This window comes from Rhincodon typus, chromosome 4, assembly GCF_021869965.1.
Source record: "Rhincodon typus isolate 14 chromosome 4, sRhiTyp1.1, whole genome shotgun sequence".
Classification (NCBI taxonomy): Eukaryota; Metazoa; Chordata; class Chondrichthyes; order Orectolobiformes; family Rhincodontidae; genus Rhincodon; species Rhincodon typus.
The window spans coordinates 68003064-68017685 of NC_063335.1; the positions used below are offsets into that span (position 1 = coordinate 68003064).

A 14622-nucleotide genomic window follows, 5' to 3' on the forward strand; every position below is an offset into this window, starting at 1 on the left:
CGATTACCTTCGTTACCTCCTCGAAAAATTCAATCAAGTTAGTAAGACATGACCTGCCCCACACAAAGCCATGCTGTCCGTAGCTAATTATGCCATGCTTTTCCAAATGCACGTAAATCCTATCCCTCAGAATTCTCTCTAATAGCTTCCCAATCACCAGTCTATAGTTTCCTGGATTATCCCTATTTCCCTTCTTGAGTAGAGGAACAATATTACCTACTTGCCAGTCCTCCGGGACTTCTCCATTGGCTAATGAGGGTGCAAAGATCTTAGTCAAAGCCCCAGCAATCTCCTCTCTTGAATTTCTCAATAACCTGGGGTAGATACCATCTAGCCCTGGGGACCTATCCACCTTAATGATCTTCAAGCATCCCAACACCACCTCTTTCTTGATCTCAAAATGCTGTAGCATATGAGCATCCTCCACACAAATCTCATTATCCTCCATATCTTTCTCCTGAGTAAATACCGATGCAAAGTACTCATTTAGGATCTCACCCATATCCTCTGCCCCCAAGCACAAATTCCCTCCTTTGTCCTTGAGTGGTCCTACCTTCTCCCTAGTTGTCCTCTTGTTTTTCATGCATGTACAGAATGTATTGGGATTCTCTTTAACCCTACTTGCCAAGGTCATTTTATGGCCCATGCTTGCATTCTTTCCTGTTTTCTTTATATTCCTCATGGGCCCTGTCCCATTTTAGTTTCCTAAACCATAAATATGCTTCTTTTTTTTTATTTTTGACTAAACTCAGAACCTCCCTCATTATCCAATGGTCCCTTACCTTGCCATCCTTGTCCTTCCTCCTTACTGGAACATGCCAGTCCTGAATTCTCATCAGTAGGTCTTTAAACAGTTCTCACATATCAAACGTGGATTTGCCTGAAAACAGCTCCTCCCAAATAACTCTCCCTGGCTCCTGCTTAATACTGATGTAACTTGCCGTCCCTCAATATTGTACCTTGCCACAAGGTCCTTACTTATCCTTATTTATAGCCATCTCAAAAGAAGTTGTCATCACTGTTTCCAAAACCTTCTCCCAGTGAAAGGTCAGTCACCTGGCCAGGCTCATTGGCCAGTACAAGGTCCAGTATGGCCCCTCTTCCAATTGGACTATCCACATGCCATTTCAAGAAACCCTCTTGGAAGCACTTAACACATTCTGCCCCATCTACGCCTCTTACTCTAGGAGATCCAGTCAATACTGGGCAAGTTAAAGTCACCCACGTTGACAACTCTGTTTTTATCGCATCTTTCCATAATCTGCCTACATATTTGTTCCTCAATGTCTCGGTGGCTGTTGGGGTGCCTAGAGTATAATCCTATCCGAGTAATTGCAACCATCTTATTTTTGAGCTCTGCCCATATTCCCTCAGTGGATAAGCCCTCAGGTATGTCCTTCCTGGGTGCAGATGTAACATTCTCCCTGATTAGTAATGCAACTCCTCCACCTCTTTTACATTCCTCTCTATCTTGTCTAAAACAACAAAATCATGAAACATTGAGCAGCCAGTCCTGTCCCTCTCTCAACCAAGTCTCTGTATTGGCCACAACATCATAGTCCCATATACTGATCCAGACTCTAAGCTCATCTGCCTTACCTCCTTGTGTTGAAATAAACACACTCCAGCCCATTAATGCTATCATGTTCATCTACCTGTTTTTGCCTGTCATTAGCCACCCTCCAGTCCTCTGGCACCTCACTTGTGGTTATAGGTGATACAAATATTTCTGTTAGGGGCCCGGCAATTTCCTCCCTAACTTCCCACAATGTCCTGCAATACACTTGATCCAGTCCCAGAGATTTATTCACCTTTATATTTTCTAAGATGTTCAGCACTTCCACTTCTGTAAGTGCATCGTTTTGAAAACATCAATATTTATTTCCCTGACTTTTCTAGCCTCCGTTTCTTTCTCCACAGTAAAATATGATGCAAAATATTCATTTAATATCTCTCCTGTTTCCTGAGATTCAATACAGATATAACCTTGTTGACCTTTAAGAGGCCCTACTCTCTCTCTAGTTGCTCTTTTGCTCCTAATGCACTTGTAGGATCTCTTTGGATTATCCTTAACCTTATCTGCCTAGGCTATCTGACATTCCCTGTCTGTCTTCCCAATTTTCCTCTTAAGGATACCCTTCATCTATGGTGAGTAAACATAACCGGTGCTTTTAGAAAGGGAGGGCCAAGGTTTTGATCCAGTGACCATGAAGGAATGGCAATGTATTTCAAAGTCAGGAAGATGCATGGCTTGGAGGGGAACAACTGGGTGATGGTGCCCCAGTGGACCTACATCCTTCTAGGAGGTAGGGGTTACCAGTTTGAAAGGATATCGTCAAAAGTGATTGGCTAAGTGCATTATGTCAATGGTACAAACTGCTGTCACTGTGCATTGGTGGTAGAGGGAGCAAATGAATCAGAGATTCCCTACAGAGTGGAAAGAGGCTACTTGGTCCATCAAGTTCACATCGATTCTCCAAACAGCATCCAACCCAGATCTAGTCCCCTTATCCTATTTCTGTAGTTCTACTTTTACCCTGGCTAATCCACCTAACCTGCCCATCCCTGGACAGTACTGGACAATTTAGCATAGCCATTCCACCTAATCTGTACATCTTTGGACTGTTGAAGGTTGGGTACCAATCAGGCAGGCAGCTTTGTCTTGGATGGTGTCAAGTTTCTTGAGTGTTGTCGGAGCTGCACTCATTCAGGAAAGTGGAAAGCATTCTATTACACTCTGACTTGTGCCTTGCATATGGTTAAGACGCTTTTAGGGATCAGTTGGTGAGATACTCATCTCAGAACACCTAGCCTCTGATATGCTCTTGTAGTTATTGTATATAGGCGGTTGGTCCAGTTCAATTTCTGATTAATAACAACCCCGAGATGTTGTTAGTGAGAATTTAGCGACAAGACCACAAGATGTTAGAGCAGATTTAGGCCATTCAGCCTATCTAATATGCGCCACCATTAATTAGTCCATGGCTTATTTGACAATCCTCAACTCCACTTACACTTTCCTCAGAACCTTGACTCCTTTATTGATTTTGTAAAAATTCACTAACAGGATACGGCCATTGCTGACTAAACTAGCCATTTATTGCCCACCTCTAATTGCCCAGAGGGCATTTGAGAATCAACAACATTGCTGCGGGTCTGCAGTCACATGCAGGCCAGACCACACAAGAATGGCAGTTTCCACCCCTAAAGGACATTAGTGAATGAGATAGGATTTTTCCTGACAATTGACAATGGTTTCATAGTCATTATTATGCTGCAGATGTTTACTGAGTTCAAATTCCATCATCTGCCATGGAGGGATTTGAACCCAGGTTCCCAGAACACTACCTGGGTCTCTGGATTCAGAATCTATTAATAATACCACTAGGCCATTGTCTCTCCAATTAAAATTCTGTCTACCTCAGCTCTCAATATTCTTAATGACCCATCCTCAATAGCCCCCTACAGTAAAGATTTCCACAGATTCAGTACCCTCTGAGAGAAGAAATTCCTCCTCATGTCCATTTTAAATGAGTGACTACTTATTCTGAGATTATGCCCTCTGGTCCTAAACTCTTCTACAAGGGCTATCTACCTATCAAGTCCCCTCAGACTGATACAGTTTAGAGTCTGCTTATGATACATTTTAGAGATTTGGACTTTCTAAATTTACACTAGCCACACTTTCTAACACTTGGTTCACAGTCTTGAATGTTATGATATTTCAAGTGGTCATCAAAGTACTTTTTAAAGGTTGAGAGGTCTCCTGTCTCAACTACTCTCATAACCAGCATATTCTAGAATGCCAACACTCTCCTGGTGAAAACATTCTTCCTCAAATCTCCTCTAAACTTCCTGCCTTTCAACTTAACATGATGCCTCCTTGATATTGACCTTAGGAATCTTCTATGTTTCAATCAGGTTGCCTCTCGTTGTTCAAAAACCCACCAATTACTAGTGCAGGCTACTCAACCTCTCCTCATAAATCAAGCCCTCCAAACCTGGGATCACTCTAGAAAATGGACCGGCACAGTGGTTCAGTGGTTAGCACTGCTGCCTCGCAGCACCAGGGACCCTTGGGCTACTGACTGCGTGGAATTTGCACATTCTCCCCATGTCTGCGTGGGTTTCCTAGTGTGCTCTGGTATCCTCTCACAGTCCAAAGATGTGCAGGTTAGGTGGACTGCCCATAGTGTCTAGGGTAGGAAATGCAGGCATAGGATAAGAGGTGAGATGCTCTTCGGAGGCTTGGTGTTGACTTGATGGGCTGAATGGCCTGCTTTCACACTGTAGGGATTCTATGATTCTATGAAAACATTCTCCGGACTGCCTTCAACATATCTTTCATTAGATAAGGGCTTAAAACTGATAAGTGTTCCAGCTGTGGTTTGATTAATGCCTTATATAGAATTAGCAAGATCTCCCAATTTCTCAACTCTATTCCAGCTGCAATGTAGGACACTACTTCATTTGCCTTCCCTATTACCGCCTAAACTTAGATGTTGACTTTTTGCGATTCATGCACAAGCACTTCCAAGTCCATCTGTTCTACAGCTGTCTTCCAATTAAATAATACTCAGCTCCTCTATTCTTCCTGCCAAAGTGCGTAACCTCACATTTTCGCACATTATATTCCAGTTTTTGCCCACTCATTTAACATGTCTAAATATCTCTGCAGACTTTGTATCATTTGCCTTCTCACCTCTTTTTGTGTCATCGACAAACGGGGCAGTATTACATTCACTTTCCTCGTCCAAATCATCAATATCTATTGTAAATAATTTTGGTCCCAGAACCGATCCCTGTGGCACTCTACTAGCTACAGGCTGCCATCTTGAAAATGCTGCCCTTATCACAATTCTGTGTCTTGTTTTAGTTAGCCAATACTCTAATCATGCTAGTAGAGTAGCATGGGTGGAGTATTGGCTAACTAATAGAAGAGATCTATATCAAAGAAAAAGGCTCTTAGTCCAACAAATGCACACCAGTCAAAAATAACCATCGAGCTATTCTCATCCTATTTTCCAGCACTTTCCCTATAACCTTGTATGCCTCAACACTGCAAGTAAACATCTAGATACTTCTTAAACGTTATCGGGGTTTCTGCCTCTACCACCCTTACAGGCAGTGAGTTCCAAATTCTCACCAACCTCTGGTTGAAAATATTTTTCCTCACATCTCTTCTAAATCTTCTACCCCACCTTAAATCTACGCACCCTCGTCATTAATCCCTTCAATAAGGGAAAAGTTTACTCCTGTCTACCATATGTATGCCCCTCATAACTTTATACATCTCAATATAACTCCTCGACTTTAAGAAAAACAATTCCAATCTGTCCAAACTCTCTTCATAACTAAAACATTCGTGAAAAGACTGACTAAATATCATTGCACAAATGTATGAAGCTCACCTGATCAACTGAATAATGTTTTTGACCTGAATCAGTAAGGTTAAATTTCACAGTTAAAGACACTGGAGCTTTCCTGAACACCATTGATTTTCCTGGACAGCAATAATCCGGTTTTGTTCCAGTAATCATCTTCTGACTGAAGTAAGTACATAAAATAGCACAAGTATTTTCATCCTGGATATCAAGCTTTTGCCTGCAAAAAACAAGTTTAAAAAATTATAATTCTAAATCAAACTGTATTTATTACTTTGAAATTTACTTTATTACTTTATTTACTGTGTTACTCAAAGCTAGATTTTTTTGTGTTGGTCTTCAGTTCATACTGATACAATTCTGCAACATTCAGTTTCAAGACTCAGCTTTCCTTCCTCCAACACCTCCAAACACCCTTTGCAGCTTCCTGTCTGCAGCCACTTTTAATCCATTTCCCTTCCCTGTTTTTTGGCTTGCAGTGATTAAAATACATTATTTTTTGAGGAATCGAGATTTTCTTGGGGCTATTTCATGGGCTCCTCTTTCATTCTCACTGCATCCTTTATTAGGTAGTGCACTCATTTGGTAACATTATTGTCTGTTTTTGCGCTCAATTTAGGGCATTTACTCACAAAGAAGGAGAATGAAAAGAATTCATCAATACCTTCAATAATCATCACTGATTAGTTTAACTTAAAAGTCATACCACACAAGGAAAGCATTAATTTCCTCGAAACAACAGTATTTTAGTATAACAGGCAAAAAAAAAACTCGCACACGCTTAAATGAACAAAAAGTCGGAAACCTAAACATGATTTCCGCAGACTGGTGCAGTCACAGTTAAAAAGTTGCATGTTTGTCTCTAACATCCCCACTGTCCTCAAGGCCCTTGAGGCCCTTCAAGATGTGATAACATGATTTACTACTAAACTATTATTTACAACAGCATCCAGTACAATTTTCCTCCATATTCTGGGATTTCTGCACCTTAACACTTTCAGGTCTATGTCATCAGTTCCACTCCCCTACTGTCTTCAACCTCATCCACCTGCTTCTTCTGGCCTTGTTCACAGCCGCTGCTCACCTTCCCAATGTTGCTGAAGTCACATGCTGCTTCCTTCCTGCCTTTGCTGCTGATGAACTCACTGTAAGGTGCAGCCCATTGCTGACCAGCCTGTGACTGGAGAGGCAGATGCTCACCAATTCTATCGGTTATACTTAGGGGATAATTTTCCTCTGATTGGTAATCCTGTGATTGAATTTTTCCAAGCATTTTGGCCTTTTCGGGGTGGGGGAAGGAGGGGCGCTGGGATTTGGATTCACCTATCCTGTCATGTATTTTGAGCATTGTCTTCCCTTTCTGTCCTCCATTCATGGTTCTCTCTCTATTCCCTGGCCCCATTCATTACTTTCCATTTCTTCCCTTTCATTGAATCTATTTCTTTTCTATCCCTCAGAGTTGCTTAAATCTGGAAATGGAAGTGATTCATATCATTGAATATTATAGGCCAGACTTGCTGTCCATTCTAGAATTCAACAACAACATATCTATAAAAATCTTTAATGTAGCAAAACATTCCAAGCATTTTAAAACAAGAAAAAAAGAGTCATGGTGAAGATTAAGGATCTCATGGATCTGACCAGATCAGTGGGCAAAAAAAGGCCAGAATTTGAGCTGGGATGATGAGTGAGTATTCTTGGGAAACTCTCTCGGTAGCACGGTTGAAGGACTGTAGATGGGATGGGCATGTGTATGCTGCAATGGGTGTAAATGCCCACTGTGAGACAATTGTTACTTTTGCAACAAAAACAAAGTTGCTGGAAAAGCTCAGCAGGTCTGGCAGCATCTGCGAAGAAAAAAATCAGAGTTAACATTTCGGGTCTGATGGCCCTTCCTCTGAACTGATGGTGGCTCTGAAAACATCAGTTTATATGCAGAAAAAAGGAAGAGGAATGGGGTAGGGAGTAAACGATAGGATAGAGCCTAAAACTGATGTTTTCCCAGCCACCATCAGTTCTGAGGAAGGGTCACCGGACCCGAAATTTTAACTCTGATTTTTTTCTTCACAGATGCTGCCAGACCAGCTGTGCTTTTCCAGCAACTTTGTTTTTGTTCCTGATTTACAGCATCTGCAGTTCTTTCAGTTACATTTTGTAGGTCATTATCAGAAACAGAACTCTTTATATACAGTTCTGTTCTTCATTGTTGAGTTGCATTTATCCATATTATTTCTTCAGCTGATCAGTCAGCCATTAGCTCTAGTATACACCATTTCCAAAAGGAATCTTCTATCACCTCTCATAAAGAGAACAGGAATTGAGAGGCCATAATCGCAGATCATTTTTATGGACACATTCAGGAAATTAAACCCTTTCTGGTTCACAAAGGACTTTGGGATCCACACAGATGTCTTAATGGCCACAAGTGCAGTTGATGATCTCTTGCACTTTAAGAAATTCTGTGATTGTCCCAAACCATCTTGCTCTCTTGACTGCCCGTTGTTGCCAGTGGTACATGTATGAAGTTGCCCACTTTTCCAAACAATGCATCAGTTATTATCCTGCTGGAATCACAGGCTGGGGATTATGGGATGACACAGATCTCCTTCTGATCATTGAAAGGATTCCTAGGCATAGAAACGCAAGAACACCATGATTCTCATTACCATAGGGACTGGATGTCTACCACACAGTTAGAACTTCTGCTCCAGCATCTTATAAAATTGATGCGATTGACTCTGTTTAGATAGAACCTTTATGTCGATGACATTCTGTCATCTGAAAATAATTTGTGCACTTTTTGCACACCCTTTCTTCAGAGTAATGCCTTCTCCTTGGGTAGCCTTGTTTTTGCTCCTCCCTTGAGGCTTTCTGACCCTTCAATATCAGCGGCTGCCTCTAGCCACTGTCCCCTCCCATTCCTTTTCACTTGAGAAGTCTCCTTTGGATTGACCCTCAGGTTATACCTCAACCAGTTGTCTCTCTAATGAGAGAGCAGCTCTACAGTTTGGTAAGACAATGGCAATTTTACTTCTACCTTTTATTATCACATGGCCCATTTGTTTCGGCCTGCGCTATGATTAGCTAAGGAGAGACAAAGTACATTTTTCTCACGACTTCCTAACAGCTGAATTCATCACCAGCTCAACATTAGGCGTTTGCTAAGAGTGACTCGGAAAACAATTTTCCCGTACCTCTCACACAGTTTCAACTGCAGACTCCAACTCCTCAATGTGCTCATAATAATTTCCGAGGTGGATATCATGAAATGAGGGACCTAACTTAACGTCACTACACCAATTTTACAATGGATTGGAAGGTACGTATACTTGCCCACAATGATGAAATTCTGCCCAGAGTAAACATTGACTGGATTTAATTTTGGTAATGGTGTTGCTGAATAGAAATGTACGCAGTCCACATTGAGCTTTGTTAGAAGACATTAACATGTCAGCATCCTAAGTGATACTTCTCCCATCTAATTTCATACAATTACCATCAAATTTAATGAATGAAAGCAATAATGATGGTGACTACTGCCACTCAAATACAAACTGCTGTAGTTCAACAAAGTCTTTCTTAGAATTCCAGTAAACAGTGAGAACTTAAGCATCAGCAGGATTTGCTGCCTCTTTCTGTAACACTGCAAAATAAGCAGAGAACTTTAAGTACAGTGCAGTTATAGTGTACAAGCCAACAGCATCTATCTCAAACAAATTGTTTTCACAGACATTTGTGTCATAGTAAATGCTGGTACTTTTTTATTCACACTACTTTAAGTTAATTTCTTTACACTGAAATTAGTCTTTTAATAAGATCAATTGTTCGCTTACGGACACGTCAGATGTGTGTCTTGGCATCGTGTTTAATCAAGCTAAGACTGAAACTCCACCTGCCATCAATCATCAAGACTGCTTCTGCATAAGATTCTGAACTCAGCCTCTCTGCCACTGAAATATTTCCTCACGTTTTTACGCCTTCTATTTCCATCGAATATTCCATTCAATTTTCCTCATTGTAATAACTTAGGAAGCCCACCTGCAAAGTATCATCATTTTTCATTGAACACTACTCCTGGTGTACATAGGCTAGCCCCAGCCCAGGGCAGTTAGTCCTGCAAACCCATCCCTGGGTCTGCCATTTTTTAAAAAATATTAAATTTTGAATCCAGTGATCCTTCTTCAGAACATTTGCTTTTTATATTCATTCACGAGATGTGCGCATCAACATTTTATTGCCCATCCCTTATTACCCAGAGGGCACTTAAGTGTCAGCCACATTGCTGTGCATCTGGAGTCACACGCAGGCCATACCAGGTGAGGATGGCAGTTTTCTTCCCCAAAGGACATTAGTGAACCAGATTTATTTTTTCCCGCAATGGTTTCATGGTCATCATTAGACTTCTAATTCTAGAATTCAAATTCCATCATCTGCCATGCCATCAGCCACCATCCCAGTCCCAAGAATGTTAACCTGGGTCTCTGGGTTAATGGTCTGGTAATAATACCATTAGGCCACTGCCTCCCCTCTCTGGCTCTGCTTTATTTTGTTTTTATCCCTGTGTCTGCTTTATACAATCTTTTATTCACATCATACATATTGTGCACACCCAACCCAATTAAGAGTTTTTTTGATCAATCTGTTCAGAGGTGTTTTACACACCTTTGGAACAGGTTGAATTTAAGCCCTGAATTCCTGGCCTAGAGGTACTACTACAGTGCCACAAGAGCTGCCCCAGGTCTGTTTTTTTAAACTAATCAATCTGTTCAGGGATGTTGTTACACACCTCAGGAACAGGTGGAACTTGAACCCAGGTCTCGTGTCCAAAGGTAGGGACACTACCACTGCACCAAAACAGCATTTTTGGCTCTGCTTTTTTCTTCTCTGATCAGCCTGTTCAGAGATGTTATCACACACCTCTGGAGCAGGTGGGGCTTGAACCCAGGCCTTCTAGCCCACAGGTAGGACACTACTATGTGCCAAACAGGGTCTTACCAACAACATTATGCAAGACGGGTTATTGAATTCACAGCTACCGTTTGCAATGTTGGACTTACCAAACAGCACATGAAAAAGCTTGAAAGCCTAATGTACCAAAATTACACTGAAACAACCCAACAACCAAACATGTTCCTTTTCTGAAAGGCAGAAAAGTACTGCTTCCATTTCACAAAGAAACTTGAATCCCTCCTCCAATTTTCACACTTACTTGTCACAACCACTCAAAAATAAATCTGCAATTGAATTAAAACAATATTCCATAAGTAATTTTTAGAACAAATATACTATGAGACAGCTCGATACCCTCCTTAATAAAACTCGAAGAGTGTATTAATGAGAATTTAAAAGTCAAGTAGACAACACGTGATCAATGAACTGTAATACAAAATGTAGAGTGCAATAAGCTGTACATTTTACCTGTATATTAAGGAGTCATGCATTTCACAAAGTATTGTAATTATTCCTAAATTGAAATGACCATAGTTATGCAATGCTTTTGTTTTACTTTACTGATTGTGTATTTTTTTTTACAAATTATGATTACTTGCTTCATAAGCATTGTCATTACAATTCGACAATTGTCACCAAAATGATTTGAAATAAGGCATAAGACACAGGAGTAGAATTAGGCCATTCAATCCATTGAGTCTGTTCTGCCAATCAACGAGATCATCCTCAGCTCCACTTCTCTGCCTTTTCCACATGCCCCGTGATTTGCTTATTCATTAAAGATCTGTCCTGGTCCCAATCCTGAATATATTTAATGACCCAGCCTCAACAGCACTCTGCATTCTTGGTTCACAAACCTCAGAGAAGAAATTCCTGCCCACCTCTGTCGTAAATTTGTGACCCCTTATTCTGAGATTATGATCCTAGACACTCCCACAAGGAGAAAGAGCTTTGCCGCATCAACCCTGTCAAGTCCCCTCAGAATCAAGTCATATTTCCAGCATCTGCAGTTCTTGGTTCTAGTATTATTACTCCCAAGGATCTTGTATGTTTCAATAAGGTCATCTCTCATTGTTTTTTATTCCAACGAGTACAGACCCAATCTACTAAACCTCTTCTCATAAGATAGTCCCTAATTCCTGGTATTAGCCGAGTGAAACTTCTCTGGACTGACTCCAATGATAGTACAACAGGAACTGAAAACTGTCCACAGTATCTTGGCTGTGATCTGACTAGTGACTTGCATAGTTGTAGCAAAATTTCCCTACTTTTTTTTATTTAAACCCTTTGAAATAAAGGCCAATAGTCCAGTTGCTTTACTTATTACCCACTGAACTTAGATGCTAGTGTTTTGTGATTCATGAACAAGGACTCCCAAATCCCTCTGTTCTATTGATTTCTGCAGTCTTTCTCCATTTAAAGAATATTTAGTTCCACTATCTTTCCTGCCAAAGTGCATAACATCATATTTTCCAACATTATGTGCCAGGTTTTTGTCTGCTCACTTAACCACTATATAACCCTCTGCAGACTCTCCGTGTCATCCTCAGCATTTGCTCTCCCACTACTTGTGTCAACCACAAACCTGACAGTAGTAGATTTATTTTCCTCATCCAAGTATCAATATACACTATATATAATTGTGGCCCAAACTTGTGGTAAATTCTTGTGGTAAATCACGAGTTATAGGTTATCAACCCAAAAATACTACCACACCCCCTCCTCCTTTGCCCAACTCTGTCTTATCAGTTAGCCAATCCTTCATCCATGCTAATATGCTACCTTCAACACTATGGGCACTTTCTTTTTAAGTAGCCTAATGTGTGGAACCTTATGAAATGCCTTCTGAAAATCCAAATATGTTACATCCACTGCTTACTCTTTATCCTGCTTGTTACCTTCTCAAAGAATTTAATAAGTTTGTTTGGCATAATTTTCTTTTCATGAAACCATGTTGACTCTGCTTAATCATATTATGCATTTCCAAATGCCCTATTGTATCTTTTATAATACTCTTAACATTTTCCCATTAAAAGATGTTAAACTAAATGGCCTAGTGTTATCTGTTTTCTATCTCCTTCCATCTTTAACTCAAGGTATTACATTGGCAGTTTTTTAACCTCTTGGACTTTTCCAGAATCGAAGGATTCCTGGAAGATTACTACCAGTGCATCCACTATCTTTGCAGCGATTTTCTCTATAACCTAGGACGCATCCGATTAAGTCCAGGGGACTTATTAGTCTTTAGCCCCAGTAATTTCACAGATAATGATAGTTACTGTAGTTATTTTATATCCTCCTTTTGCACTTCTAATATTTAGCAATTTTGGTAATAATCCAATTAACTATTATCTCTGTGCCTTTGCATGTCTAGATGTCACTGATTGATTGATTTAGAGGTCATGAAAGATACCAACTGAATTGTATGATATAATCGTATGATATAGGTCGTTGACTCTTAAATGCCCTCTGGGCAATTAAGGATGGGTAATAAATTGATGACCTAGCCAGAGACGCCCACATCCCATGAGTGAAAAAGTACTGACACCAGAGGGCTCACTTCTACTGACGTGTTGTTGGGATTATTAAATATAATTGAGGTAGTTTCGCTGAAAATTAAGGACACACAAGATATTTTTCTTCATTAACTTTCAGTTTTAAAGCTTTGATCAACTGTTTCAATTTTTTTCAAATTTTGTTTAGTGGTCTATGTAGGTGGTACAAGAGTTTTGTTTCCAGGTAATTTGACCAATATCTCTGTGAAATTAAAATGTTCTCTCATACTTAGAGATGAAAAATTTCAGAAGGTAATACTGTGATGTATATGCATGCCAATTCATGATGGTGTGAGCGCTGCTGCTCAGGATGAAGTTTGCTACCACTATCCTTATTAGGTGTGGGAAGCAACAGGGCACATTTGGTTTAGTGTGGTAGAGTAAAACCACTTCCTGGTCTAACTAGAAGAGTTTCTTGTGAACAAGATATAGTTTATTGCATGCTAGCAACTAGCCACAAGTTACACTGACGTGATAGTCATTATTATCAAGACTCTGAGGAGGACCAGATATTGGGTCTCACTCCTTAAAGATCCTGAGCTGTTCTGCCTACAACTTCATATGGCATCATCATAGGGGATAGTTCTCCTGGAATGTACTCACTTTAGACTTGGAAGACTGGTAGCTTACTGGGTTGAAGAGTGGTATCTTTGATTTTTTTTTTGACAGTCAGAGATTTGCAAGCCCCTTTAAACTGAAGGGCCTTTAATCTCTGGATATTCCAATATAGATCATAGAATCCCTACAGTATGGAAATAGGCCCTTCACCCCACCAAGTCCACACTGACCCCAGAGCATCCCACCCAGACCCATCCCTCTATAACCCACCTAGAGGACATCTTCCTAGTTAAAACAAGCAATTGCTCCTTTGCAGTATCTGAATCATTGGGCAACGGTTATTCCTTCTCAGCTGTGGCCTCCCTGAAGTTGCATGCACCACATCCTCAATCTAAGTCAGCAGAATTTTATTCTCAGTCTGCTTGTAGGTTTGTGTTGAATCATGTAAACATTATACTTCAACACTTTTATTGGCTTGGATTCTCTCATTCATTCTCAGTGATTGGCAATATCTCTTTCAGAGATGTTGAAGGATTCTTCCAAGGTAAGAAAGTCAAATATTCCACTCAAACTTGTGTCTTTCTTGTTACCACAGCATATATTATCAGATTTCAATTTTTCATTGCTATTTGCTCACTAAGCTGTGTGGTGCTCTGAGTTACATCACTTATAAATTTGCCAAATCTATCTTTGTGGTATACACTGTTTAACAAAGGTCAAGGAACAAGTTCATTACATGTTTTCTCTTGCAAACATTGCTGGCCCTTGCAGTCTGAGTGCTCTTCAGTGTCAACAGCAGTGAAAAACATTTGTGCCAACCTAGTATAGTCTCAGGTACCCACCTCATTCATGGTACGAAACACATTTCTTATGCTAATGTAACTAATCTCAATGGATCCTTTTTTTTTGTTTAGGTTCTGCCACGAGTCCAGTATGTTCTATGACATCTTCTACCAGCTGCCATTTGAACATTTGTTCCTTAACTTTGGATAGCCTAATTCCTTTTACCATTTGAAGAAGACTGAGGTTAAGACATGTCTTTCTACTTAAGACTGAGAATGCTTGATTGTGAAGTAAATGTAAGCTTTATACTATTTGGCATCCCTCATGTTGGAAACTTACTGCAACATAACTTTAGTCTCAAGTGCTTTGCCTCCTGGAATGTTAAGTTGCAC

At 40.3% G+C, this 14622-nt stretch overlaps 1 protein-coding gene across 9 annotated transcripts in view; it reads right to left on the bottom strand.

Annotated features, from left to right (window-relative positions):
- The window catches only part of spidr (scaffold protein involved in DNA repair), a 250462-nt gene that overhangs the window by 87508 nt on the left and 148332 nt on the right, over positions 1–14622 (bottom strand). For 8 of the 9 annotated variants that reach the window (XM_048595620.1, XM_048595614.1, XM_048595613.1 and 5 more), the window contains one exon: positions 5412–5604. The exons of the other annotated variant lie outside the window; for it this stretch is intronic. In XM_048595620.1, coding sequence (XP_048451577.1) covers positions 5412–5604 — 193 coding nt within the window. The remainder of the gene's footprint in view (positions 1–5411; positions 5605–14622) is intronic. 9 annotated transcript variants of the gene reach the window in all.